Source organism: Anarrhichthys ocellatus, unplaced genomic scaffold (assembly GCF_004355925.1).
Source record: "Anarrhichthys ocellatus isolate YVR2014 unplaced genomic scaffold, GSC_Weel_1.0 scaffold26, whole genome shotgun sequence".
In the NCBI taxonomy this organism is placed as follows: Eukaryota; Metazoa; Chordata; class Actinopteri; order Perciformes; family Anarhichadidae; genus Anarrhichthys; species Anarrhichthys ocellatus.
Window position 1 is genome coordinate 3,564,389 of NW_022280056.1, and position 13,318 is coordinate 3,577,706.

The 13,318-nt window shown below is 42.7% G+C and overlaps 1 protein-coding gene across 1 annotated transcript in view; it reads right to left on the minus strand.

The window, feature by feature from the left end:
• Window positions 1-4,394: 4,394 nt before the first annotated feature.
• The window catches only part of grin2aa (glutamate receptor, ionotropic, N-methyl D-aspartate 2A, a), a 117,145-nt gene continuing 108,221 nt past the window's right edge, over window positions 4,395-13,318 (minus strand). Inside the window, exons 14-15 of the mRNA XM_031862185.1 lie at window positions 12,250-12,488; window positions 4,395-10,362 (exon numbers count right to left, since the gene is read on the minus strand). Coding sequence (XP_031718045.1) covers window positions 8,398-10,362; window positions 12,250-12,488 — 2,204 coding nt within the window. The 3' untranslated portion in view covers window positions 4,395-8,397. The remainder of the gene's footprint in view (window positions 10,363-12,249; window positions 12,489-13,318) is intronic.

Here is a 13,318-nt window from a genome sequence, read left to right on the forward strand (position 1 = left end):
CACACACACACACACACACACACACACACACACACACACACACCTTCCTCATAAAGACACAAATCACAAGCTAAGCTTTTTGTTTCTTTCTTGATCAAGATTTCCCCTGTGGTGAATTAGATTCTCAGCATTATTTGAAACCAGACAAACCAGCCAACATCACACACACACACACACACACGCGCACACACACACACACACGCACACACACACACACACACACACACACACACACACACACACACACACACACACACACACACACACACACACACACACGCGCACACACACACACACACGCACACACACACACACACACACACACACACACACACACATGCACACCAACAAAATGTGTTGTGCCATGGGGACCAAAGACCCAATTAACTTTATTACTGACATTACAGCTGGAGACAGTGGGAAGACAGATTACATAATGCACTCTCTCTCTCCCTCCCTCTCTCTCACACACACACACACACACCGTCTCAAGTTATCATGGAGTTGGACAGCAGTGCAACAACATTAGAGATCAGAGATTCGTTTATTAAACACACCTAAACATGAAACATTTAGAGTGTTGCTTTCTAAAATGTGACATTAATAATGTATTGTATTATGTATCATTAATGTTAATACATAAAGTATGTATTAACATTAATGTATTGACTTTGGTTTAAAATCAAACACATTTGTTTATCACAATTAAATCAAAATTGCCTCGGTTCACGACCTCACTTAGATATCGGACCCACACATACACACCCCGAAACAAATAAACAAACATGCCTACTCTATGTGAACCATAACCGGCCATCTTCATCTTGAGGTCTGGATCCTGCGGGGCACCATCAGACTTGTAACACTGGTACATTTATAATTATTTACATACATATTTTTTTTAAAGTTTGGTTAAGTTGGTTAAGTCGGTTTTGTGTGTGTTTCAGTTTAGTGGCCTTTGGCAGAACTGTTTTGTTTCTTCTTGCCTCTAATTAATATTGGTCCTTTGAATTGTCTTCTTTACATCTTACGTCTCACCTCTTTTCACCCTCCCCTCCCCTCCCCTCTCCTCCCCTCTCCTCCCATTTGTCTTCTCCTGCTCCTCCTCTCCAGTTGTGTCACAGTAAGTTTGACCAAGTTTTCAAATGACAGTATAAAAGCCCTGTTTCAGTGAGGTACATCACAAATCCATTGACCTTAGTAACGCAAAACATTTGGATCCAACATAAGAATCTATAAATGTGCTTTTCCAAAACAATGGGCAGCCAATGTTTGCCACCCGAGACACGCAGAGGGCCAGCAAAGTATTTCAATGTCACATTACTGTTTTTGGGGAATGGTCATTCTTAAGTTTAGCTTGCAACAAAATCAAACATACAAATCCAAAATCAATTCTGCAACCTTGAAATAAATTCACTAAGACAGTGGAGCTGAAATTGACTGTGGTGATAAGACAACGACTGTCAGAGCAGCAATAAAAAGCAGCAGTGGAGTAGCTGGGAGCCGGGTCAATATTAACACGGGATAAGACCTCTACAGGCTCATTACGCTTCTGTGAAATTAAAATGACCAGTCAAGAAATGCCTCTGATGGAGGCACACACACATTCACACAGAGAATCCTCTGCACCACTCCGTTTGAACCACACTGTTGTTGATTCTGTGTGATCTGATGAATGACGCCCCCCATTTCAATTACTGGCCCTCCCCTGTGCCTCTGGCTATCTCTCAGTCTTTCACACAGACACATCTTCCGACCACCATCAAACGGCAGATCTTGCGAGGTGACTACACTTGTCACAAGGTGGCTCCGTATTTAAACGGGAACATCAGCGAAAAACGATGATGAGTGAGCCCTAGTTGTCCGTCTCCTCTGTTGCCCAAAGATATTGAGGCTGAAATGAAGGCCGAGGGGCTGGGGGACGATTGACTGGGTAGAAGTGATTAGATGGGATGAAGATCAAGCTCTAAGAGCTATATGGGCATTCTGGCTCTTCACCATTCAGACAATGAAACACAGCCCCTCACTGATTCACAAACCGACCCAGTGAGCAGGGTGTTGAAATCCCTCTTCGGCCACATTCAGAATCCCAGAGCATACGATGTGGATGCGGATGTCTTTGCTGTTGAATTGTGTGCTTAGAATGTTTGGGTTGGTTTACCGAAATAATATATAATGTATTAAGATTATGTTAATGACATTTTGTGTCCACCAAGATAGCTTTACACCTGTTCAAGGAAGACATGAAACGGCAACAACAGTGTTCAGAGAGATCAGGTCAGTGCTCTTGAGTTTCCTATAATTACACTTATTGTATGAAGACAGGTGAGATGTGTGGTCCAGCGCATTGTTTTAATCCTAAAACTAAAGATCATTGAATATTCACTGGGTCAAATGACACCGGAAGCAGCAGAAAAGTCAAATTGATTTCACACATTTTGCTGAAGTACCATCGTTGTCCTGAAAAGACAGTAAATGGAAAAGTGACAAAGAAGGAGAGAAGTGATTAAACCACTGGTGTCTTTTTTTTCCTTCAAATTTATTGAGGAGAAAGTTGAAGATAAATAGGCAAATGGGGAGCTGGAATAGGGAAAAAGCTGTAATAAAAAAAATGGAGTGGCAATAAGGATGATCACAGAGAAAGAGAAAGGTGATGGTAAGACAGCAAAGTGGTGTATGGAAGCAGGAAGACAGATGGAATATAATGGATGCATAGAGGGAGAGATAGAGGTGTAAGGCATGAGGAAAGGAAAGAAGCAATGTGGCAGATGGTAAATGTAGTTGGAGCCAAAATGGCCTTGATGCTCTGCTAGACACACACGCGCACACACACACACACACACACACACACACACACACACACACACACACACACACACAAACATGCAAGTGTGCAAGGTCAGTATGCAGTCACAGCACAACGGACTTTCTGGAATCACTTATACCTGTGCATGTGCAACTTAAAACACACAAACACAGGAGAATGAAACACTTTCATCTCCCCGGAAACATTTAAACACACGATGACTTTATGTTGCCACTGTTATAGGTCATTTAAAATAACCATCACTAAGGTATGATTATGGTACATGAGAACATAATTGCAGTAGATGGACATTTTGTAGGTTTATGAGTAGATTTTGTATCGATTCCACGGAGCCAACAAGCTCACTTAACACACAACTCATCGTCTGTTCAGTTATTAAGATTCTGAAATCTCAGCTACATGGTCAATTAAAGTGAGGTGGTAAAGAAGTGTAGGTTTGGTTAAGGTCTCGTAAAGAAAGATGAGGCAAAGGAGTAACAGTGGCTGAACGATCATGTCCGTTAGCAGTTCGGTATTTCCAGGAAATACACAGTATTCCGATTGGATTATTCTGAAGCACACTATTTACATCCAACGGTATTTATCAGTGCCGATGCAGGAAGTAGTTTGCTCTGTGGAGGTCCAGCCCAGGCGCCAGAAAGTATGTTGCTATTGCACGCTTCTAAAAGCCTTGGGACTCAATATCTATCTATGCTTCATATCAGCCTTGTATGACACTTGCAGGCACTTAGTCCACGCAAAAACATTTATCATTCAACATTCCCGTGGTTTGCAGAAATGTACAACGCCAACATTTTGTCCAGGCGACTGCGCTGGGTGGCCCAGGCGATGGGGTGGACATGCGACTATGAATAAAAGACATAACCACAATCAGTTCCTAACTTACCATAACCAAATCATAGTTCCCATACATGAATGTCATATAAATTAATGACAAAACAAACACACGTCGCATAACAACACACGTCGGCATTTAATTAAATGTTCAATGATTCAACGATTCAGGTTTTTGCAGAATTTACCAATATTACCTTTATATTTGTATCTGTGATAGGGCTGCAGTAAATCAATATTTGAATGTATACTGATCTATAAAGTGGTAAATTAATAACATAAATAATATCAAAATGAGCTTTCATGGTTTGTATTCTGACTTCTCCTGCTTATAGATCTTACCTGAAAGGCACTGTAGCTTTAATAAAATCCAAATAACAAAAAGGGTCCAAGACTTCTGTTATTAAAAGGCAGAAAAAACTGTTTATGCGTTAAAAGAGACAGGAGTAGTTTTAGATCCACGTGTGTTGGTAGGATTTCTTCAGAGATTATGATTTTAGTGATAAAAAACCTAATATTTCCCGTTGAATGTGTACTGATGCACACTGAGGGTTTAGAGCAAAATCTTCAGCTGCAAAAAACAAATGGAGTCAACGGAAAACCGGTCAACACTTTTTCGTATTACCTGTGAAATAATCCATCTGCATCGACTGAGAAAAGCGATTATTGTCTCGTAAGGTGAGGCAGACACGGAGCCTGGTGTGTATGTTGTGAATTTTGACAGGACAGCAAACCTTGTGAATGGTGAAGTTTTATTCTAGTCGCTCTACAGAGAGAGGGAGAGAGAGAGAGAGAGAGAGAGAGAGAGATAGAGAAACAGTGCCACTGTACAGAAGAGCTCCCGTGAAATTCACACAAAAAATATTGTTTTTACTCTTTATCATTTTATAATTCTCCATGATGATGAATTCCAGTATGAATTTACAAGCGATGTATACAGGTGTCATTTCTAAATATATTCAAAATAGTTCCTTAAAAGTCTTTGAGGAAGTATTAGTTTAAAAAAAAAGCTCTATTCTTACAGCAAACCATAAAGAAAGAGGTCTCGTGTCTTTGGAGGGATAGCAGACTCAAAATAGAGGGTTGCTTTTTTTCTTTTATCTTCTTTACAGTTGAAGTCCTGACTACACATGAAGGAGGGGGAAGAGAGAAGCAGAGCTGGTGATACAGTAATTCTCACCTGCCATTGGAGGAAGAGCAAGGATGTCCCGCCATACCGAACCAAGCCCTGACCCCTGACCCCTGACTCCATTGGGCAACACGCGGCCTGATAATGACCCGTCAGCCAATGAGGAAGTTGCACTAGGGTCAGGTCCTCGCCTTCTCCCCCAAAACAGCAGCAGCAGCATCTTCATTCGTTTTAAACATAGATCATTTTTTTCCCCTCTCAAAAATGTATATACTCACACCTGGTTACAACGCATTAGTGATCATAACATCATAACAAAAGTAACAAACAAAAAAAGAAACATAAAACATTAAAATTGTTACATCTGGGGTTGCATGCCATCACCTCATTATTTATCATTAAATGTAATTAAAATACATTTTTGTCATTAAAAAGAGCAGGGTTGTCATCACAAGGGTGTGTCTGAGTGTGTGCATGTGTGTGTGTGTGTGTGTGTGTGTGTGTGTGTGTGTGTGTTTGAACATAAAACAGCATCAGTTCATATGACAGTTCTGTAAAAGTAGAACAAATAGAACAAATCATCATGAGTTCAAAAAATGCGAGGGTGCCGTTTGATATTTTTTACATGTGCATATTGTTCACTTGTCAGCTCACTCAAGCAGCATGTGGAGATAAATATGATAATAATAATAATAAGTATGCAGATAAGATGCAAAAAAAGACAAATGTTGCTGGTCAGTCAACATTGGGTAAGCTGATTGGGAAGCAAGGAGAGGTTCACTGCAGTATTCCAAGAGTACAAAAGGGCGATATGACCGTAGCTGTTAAAGATGGAGCTTCAATTGAAACACTGGCTAAAGCGGTGGACTGCCTTTAAAAACCATGGAGACAAAAGAGAGAGAGATTCCTGTTCGAGTATTCCATACAGGGGTAGCTTTTCACAATTTGGACGTTCAAGTGACATCCTCCATTCTGTGAAGGGTGCATGCAACACACCCCTCACTGAGCAAAACGATCTAAGCTCCCTACCGCCACACCTCCTTCTCTTGCTCTTCTTCTCTCTTTACTCGGGTTGCATGAGCTCGGGCAAAGAGCCGAACTGGAAGACCTAGGACTGGTAAACATCAAAAGGAGAAAAGTTTGATTCTGCTTTGCGGCCGCTATAAATCACGTTGTTTTTTTCTTTCTTTTTTTTTTTTTGTTTATAAATGTTTTTTTCTACGAAAAAATCTGCACCGCATTCTGTTCTGTTGCTACGTCTGAAGCTCCCCCAAAACGCACAGAATCATCCTGAGGTATTTTATTTGATACAATTTGGCTTTGTGAATCCAATCAATCAAGCAAATCAATCAGTCAGTTAAGATGGTTACATGATTTTTTCTTTTGACTGTACAATTTGTACAGCATAATGCTACCAAAAAGAGTGTTTTCGTGGGCACGCGTGTACATTGAAGAATGTGCATGTGCAAGTCTTTTCTGCTAACAAACAAACAAATGCATAAACAATCAGCTTAGGGAAACCAAATGTTTTGGTTAAGACTTCGAGCTATCCCGAGTTCTGCCATGCCCTCACACAGCGTCTTCCACACTAAGATGGACGCATGGTCGATGAGCACACAACAGTGGAGTCTCCTTGGCTCCAATTCTCTCCATCTTGCCCCGCCCACCCCGTCCAACATCACACCCAGCAACACTATGAAGGTAAACAAGGGATCCATCTCCAGTAGTCTTCAGATCCTCAAGAGCCCTGGTTGACTGTGGATCAACAGTAACTGATGATCAATAATTGTAAACCACCAACTGGTTAACTGATCTGTAGGGGTTAGATACCGTATAGCACTGCTGCTGCTGTACCAGTCAACCAACCAAAGTTCAATTCTACGAAAAGGAAAAAGAAATGAAGTGAAGTACTTATAGTTATCCAACACTCTAGTGATGTGTCATGTTGATTGAGGAAACAAAGTAGGAAGGAGGAAAGAAGGAGGGAATCATCAGTGTTTTTTTTATAGCTAATACCCTGTTTCTCAGTCGCAGGGAGGTCAAAAATCAAAATCACATCAGTGGCCACCCCTCACCAAACTCAGACAAGGTGGTGGTGGAACCAGTTGTAATTTCATCCTTTTCTCCCTTGTTTATATCCTCTTTGCTCTCTTCCCTTCCACCTTTTTCTTGCTCTTTTGCAGCAGGATGACACTGATTTACACTGATTTACTAAGCACAAAGGTCAACGATAAAAGTTCCGATTGTACAAGTATCCATCCACCATATCTGGCAAGACACAGTCCCTTTTCAAAAACATGTAAAATATGTGTCTGAGAGTGTATTAGTGTGTATTTTGTCTTCTCCGACACAGAAACAAATCAACACATGCAAAATAATCTACTACTCTTGATGGTATTTTTCAGAAAGCTATGCTTTTTCAAAAGCAAATGTGGGAGAGAGGTTTTCAAACTAATGGCTATTGTGCTACCAAATAAGCAAACTCTAAAATCCTATAGAGGGGGATCCGGATGCCAGAATCCCTAATAAATCTTATAGTTTAATAGAATAAAAAAGCAATACTTCGCAATTATTTTTCTATGTGCAGAGCCATAAATGAAATGCCCATCAATTGCCTCAGGTTTCCCCGCTCGTGTGTCCTTTTCTGTCATTTTGTCTATTTGTCTTTTTTATCTGTCAGTCTGTAAACATTATTCATTGATAGCACCTACATTACTCTCAGCTTCTCATCACCAGCATGTCCCTTAGCATGGGCTGAACATATAAAACCAAATCGTGACCAAGCACACCGCTAACTTACTGCCAAAAAACGACTGGAAGCTCCGCTCTGTGCCATTTAGCCACTCATCTACTTTCTCCCTCTCTCTCCTCTTGCACTGCCAGGTGTCGCGGTGGCCATATTTGTCAGAGTAACAGGCAGCAGACCGTCGGACTAGCTCACTGTGACGCCTCTGCCCTCCTGGGACGCCTCCATGTCTGGCCATGACATCAAACGTGCCCATCTGGTCTCTCTGTCAGGCCTCTTCTCCTCAACTAGCAAGCTGCGAGCTTGACAGTGGAGGTGGAGAGGAAAAAAGGGGGAAGGAGGAGGGGTTGAATGAGAGGTTTTCTCCTCTCTCTCTCTCCCTCTAGTTCCCCTCTCATATAATATCTCCGATCCGCCTCACCACTTCCTCACATATTTCAATCACAAATAAACTGCTTCATTCCCAACAGCGCCTGTAGGAGTCCTCCTTTACTGTTACTTAGGCCTCCTCTGTCCCACTAATGGGACTATGCCATTTCCTAAACCTTTTAAAACCTATGGGGTTAATGATTCCCCTCCCCTTCGCAACAGAATACCTTATGGCAGCGTGCCAGCCATGCAGCTAACTCATTGGTACATGGCAGAGGATGGACAAAAATGGTGATATCATCTGCAAAGAGAGTAGTAGTAGTAGTACTGTCATACCCAAGTGGGCACAAGTTCTTTTGGATTACAATGTCAAAGAGAAGAAGAAAAACGTAGTGTGGCTATGGCATCCCTTGGAGGATAACATAGTTGATAAATTATAATACAAACCCAGAGAGCAGTAAGGAGGAGAGAACACATTATTTCTTTAGTCAACTAAACATCTGACTCCAGACTGGGGATTTTTTTATACACCCGTCTATTGCTGAACTGGGCTGAGTTTAGGACGCCACGTGGGGCCGGGTATGCACTAGTCTTATTGGCTGAGTAAGGCATCACATGCTCTTTATTGTACATGTCATTGGCTATCCGCCCGTCCCGTGAGCAGTATGAAGTGGTGGATTTTACGGAAGAGCGGAGATTGTTCGCATCGTTGCGTGTCTTGATGGGGGGCGCTCCGACGACTGCTGCAGGTGAGGCCACCGCCAGCTGTTTGTAAATATCAGAGGAGCTACGCCCATGGACCAGTCTGCTGCTGGTGTCGTCCCTCAGCGAGTGGCCGAGGAAAGGGTTATCCGAGCCATGGGCCGGGTACAGGGACTTGCTCCTCTTGCTCTCCTCCAGGTTGTGGTTAAACATCATTGATTTGGACCCGGTGCCAAACAGTCTGCCGGAGTAGGGACGCATGCCAAAGAGGTTCGCGTAGTGCGAGTCAGATGTGGAGTCCAAGAACCGATCCTTCTCCTTGAGGCTGACGCTGCGCGCCGGTCGGCCTAGGTCTACATCCTTGGGCTTTTCTAGCATGATGTTGTCAAAGGAGTGCTGACGACTCAGCCTCAAGCGGTTTCTTTTTTGAACATGCGGCCCATCTGTCTGGGGCCAATACAGACCAAACATTTCGTCTGGTTGCTGCTGCTGTTGGTGGTGCATGGTGGGACTGACCAAGGGGTCTGCGAGGAGTTGGTCCTCACTAATGTCATACAGGTTAGCTGTGTGGAGGCATGCTTCACACCGATTATAGGGCGAGCGTGTGGCAGAAGCTGCAGCAGGTACAGCAGGAGTGTACGACCCTCCCGGTGGGTAGCTAGCAGACACTTTGGACAAGCAAGAACGGCAGTGTGTCTGTTTGTAGCGATCCATGGATTCATGTGGGGACATGACAATGTTTTTCTCTTTCAGGCTGTAGTGTTTAGAGTAAGCTGGGTCTGGTAGAAGATCTGAGTCGGGGTGATGCAAAGGCGAGGAGTTCAGATGAATGATGGGCTGCTCACACTTCCTATAGTTGTCACTGTGGTCGGAGTAGATCTCAGGATAATCCAAATCATCTGCAGCAAGGCCGCGACTTTCACGGTAGTGAGCAGGGTCTGAGTGCAGGCTCAGCTCTCGATCTGAGTCGATGGTGTAAATTTTCTCTCCTCCTCCTCCTCTCCCACTTTGGTTGGTTCCACCGATGACCTGCTTAGGTTTTAAGTAGGACAGCTCTACCTCACTGCAGTCCCTTGGGTATTTTGATGGCACCGATCTTTTTTTTAAGTTGTCCTTGGGCTTCAGGTGCTTGTTATTTTCTGGGTCCTTGTAGGAGGCTGCCCTGCTGGAACAGTCGGAGATGTCAGAGTGGGCTGCATCCTCAGGGAGGTAGCGTTGTGTCTTCATCGACATTCGTGGGTCCGGCATCAGCATGTCAGGCATCGGAGGGGGCCCAGGAGGCGCTGAACGAAGCGTGTCCACCGACTTCTTCCACAGGGTCCGTGGCGGCTTCGCGTTGGTCTGGACTGACTCAGCACTCACTGCCACCTCAACTGTGTTGGGATTGGCATCATTCAGGGTCAGAGGATGCTGGCCTCCTTGGAAGATGTAGTTGTTAAGGTGGTCTTTGTGGCGGTTAGCAAGATAAGACTGCAGGTCACCAGTGTCCCCATAGATCATATCTTTGGGAGCATAGCTTCGGTTGTCAGCGTAGATGAAGTTGCCCTTCTCTGCCATCATGTCCATAATCATGGGACCAGCTGAGTGCATGAATTCACGTTTAGGTGAATTCATGTGGGAGCCACCCAGGTTTGACATGTTGGTCATCTGTTTGGCTGATTTAATGAGCTTAAGCATTTTGTCCTGGGGGCTAAAGTCCAGATCTGACTTTTTCTTCATGTCAATGTGGACTCCATGGATGCAACTCCAGATTCCCTGCATGACGACAGATGGGTAAACAAGTGGAATGGAGGTGGGAGAGTCAAATAAAAAATGATGAAGGGTAACAAGACAAAAAATGAGAGGGACGGAGATGGAACGGTATAAAATGGAAGAGAGGAAGAACCAAACATAAAGAGGGATTGAGAGAGACGTGGAGAAAAAGAAACAGAATAATTATTGCTTATCTACTCTGGCCAAACATATTTGTGGTCTGTGTGTTTTGATGAATTCATTAAATTGGTAGTGACTAAGCAAAGCACAGTACATTCAACCAACACAGTCTTTTAACACCATGAACACAAACTCAAAACAGCATTAAATTAGGCTTTCTTTCATTTTCTCTGAAACATACTTGTTGTTCAGTTTATAAAGAAAATCAAACCGTGTCACTCAGTGGATATAGAAATTTGTTTTGTTTAAGATATGAATCATCTACACATCCATGATTGATACAAGAGGAAGGCCCAGTAAAAAACAACATAAATCATTCTTAAGTAGAAAGAATTCTGAATTAATCATAAATACACCAACAAAACAAAACACACACAATGTTGCTCATAACAAATCCAACCAGGCTGAATGCAGTCTCTAGCAACAGGAACCAGACACAATCTATCTGCTGCTCCAATTATTTAGCAGTACAACTGTTCGCAAAAGAGTACCAGCGTCTAAGAGTACACTAGAATTACTCTTAACAAAATAACCTGAACCAACAACTGACCTGAACATATAAAAAACTGGTTATGATACAGTATCTCTCATAACTCTGTGCCCTAAGACTCCCTTAGAGGCACTACAGGGGCACCATTGTTTGTGAGAGGAAACAACCGTAAACAGGATAAATTACCATCATTATAACTGTGAGGGAGGCTAATAAAGCCAATATTTGTATTTAGACAGCCAAACAAGAGCTGCCAACATACGTAATGCCTGACAGTATTGTCATAGAGCTCTCATCTTACAGTTAAAAGAGCAACTTTTCTCCTCACTGAGACTGTTTCCCAGCTCACAAATACATCCTTAAAAAGCATTCATCACGTTAACAAATTACAAGTGCTTTCTGGCTCAGCACACATTTTGTGAAGCTTATCAACACAAGACAGGCCATTAAGGATGTCTTTTGTCCTAATTCACTCTTGAGAATGGCTTTGAAATAACGTCATTTTCAAGAGCCTCACTTTATCTTCTCTAAAAGTGTTTGTCTCCTCTCTAACCCCCTCTGTTAACTTTGAAAACTGAGTCACACTCTGCCTCCAAAATAGTGCAGAGACACTGCAGTGCATTTAGGGATGCACGTCCACGTCTTCTGCTCTCACCTACAACAAGAGAGAATGCTGACCTTTCAGAACAGAATGAGAGAGAATAGATTGATTTAGCGTGGGTTGCCGGGATTTCACCCAAAAACATGTTGCAATTAGGATCCATTTTTGTCAATATTCAGGACTGCTCACAATCGCCCCTCCCCATCCCCATCCTCCTTTGTCCAGCCCCCTCCCCCCTTTCGTTTCACTCAGTTTCTTAGTTTAGCAGTACTCTTCTTCTATGGAACCAAGATAGGCCCCTCTGACCCCAATAAAGCAGCATTAACCCCCACTGTGGATGCAGTGCTTCCTTGGACCTTTTAGCGCTGAACATGACAACTATTAACCCAGTGAGATCCCCCCCAGGCCCAGATATTCACAAAGCCACATACTGGCATATGCATACACTCAATGGCCGGTTTTTGTGAGTTGACTATTGGGACACATTTAACACTGTTGTTTCAAAGTGTTAAATAAAAACTCAACTCTGTGTAAAATCTCAATTCTGTAATACTTGCTGAATATCCTGCACACACAAAAATACACCCATACAACCACCTATACACAAACTGGTCCTTACTCGACTGATGGAGAAAAGAAGACCCGGCGTGCCGGTGCAGACTCCGGTGAAGCAGTATCTAAGCCTCCAGTAGAAGAGATGCTCAGAGACAAAGGTGATGAGGGAGAGCCCCATGGCCGTGGCCAGCATGTAGAAGACACCAGCCATGTTGTCCACATCTAGCTGACTGGACATCACCTCGTTCTTCTCATTGTGGCAGATTCCTGTCAGCCACTGGGCTTCTAGTTCCTCCATTTCACCTGAAAAGCAAAAGAACAGAGAGAGAGGGAGACTCAAATCCTTTACTAAATGGCTCATTGGGGTTTGAGAAAGCATCAACCAAAGAATTAAAGACATAAGTTTATAGATACCACATTGTATGAGACATATATTTTCATTTAGAATTGCTGCTGAAGTTACCGTGAATGTACATAAAACATCCTGTAAAAGCTGCTTTGAAATCTTGCATCTTACATCTTCTTATCTGTTTTTAGATAAATTGATGATAAATGGTGATATCATCTGCAAAGAGAGCTATCATTAGTATTATTTAAAAAGCAGATGGGATATATCATGTGGTATTCAAAATTATATTTCATTAGTTTTTTTTTAACTCAAAAAAAGAATAATTTCTGTTGAGATTTTTAATGTAGTTGCATTCAAAATATTGAGATCTACAGATACGTGATTGTGGCAAATAATGTCTGCTTTTGGCTGACTGGTTTAAAATGATCCGTGTCAACCTATACGGGTTGAATACTAATATATTTCCTACATTTCTTTGTTTATTTTTCTGGGGCTGGTGTTCAAAATAGATTTCTATGGGCATCACCAGCCCCTCCATGTTGCCTGATAGAGCAAAGAGATGTGTTTCAGTGTAATTGAAAGAAAGGTAGAAAGCAACAAAGACCTTATCTTTTCTCATCCCTCACTCTGTGTTCCTTTCCCTCCCCCCCCCCCCCCCCCCTCCCTCCTTGGCTTCCTTGACATTTGGCGCGTGGCTAATCCAATCTGTGTCATTCAGGGCAGGATAACTAAGGCTGCTAGTGGGGAAAGACAAATATCATTAAAGTGTTCAGCTACGTGTCTT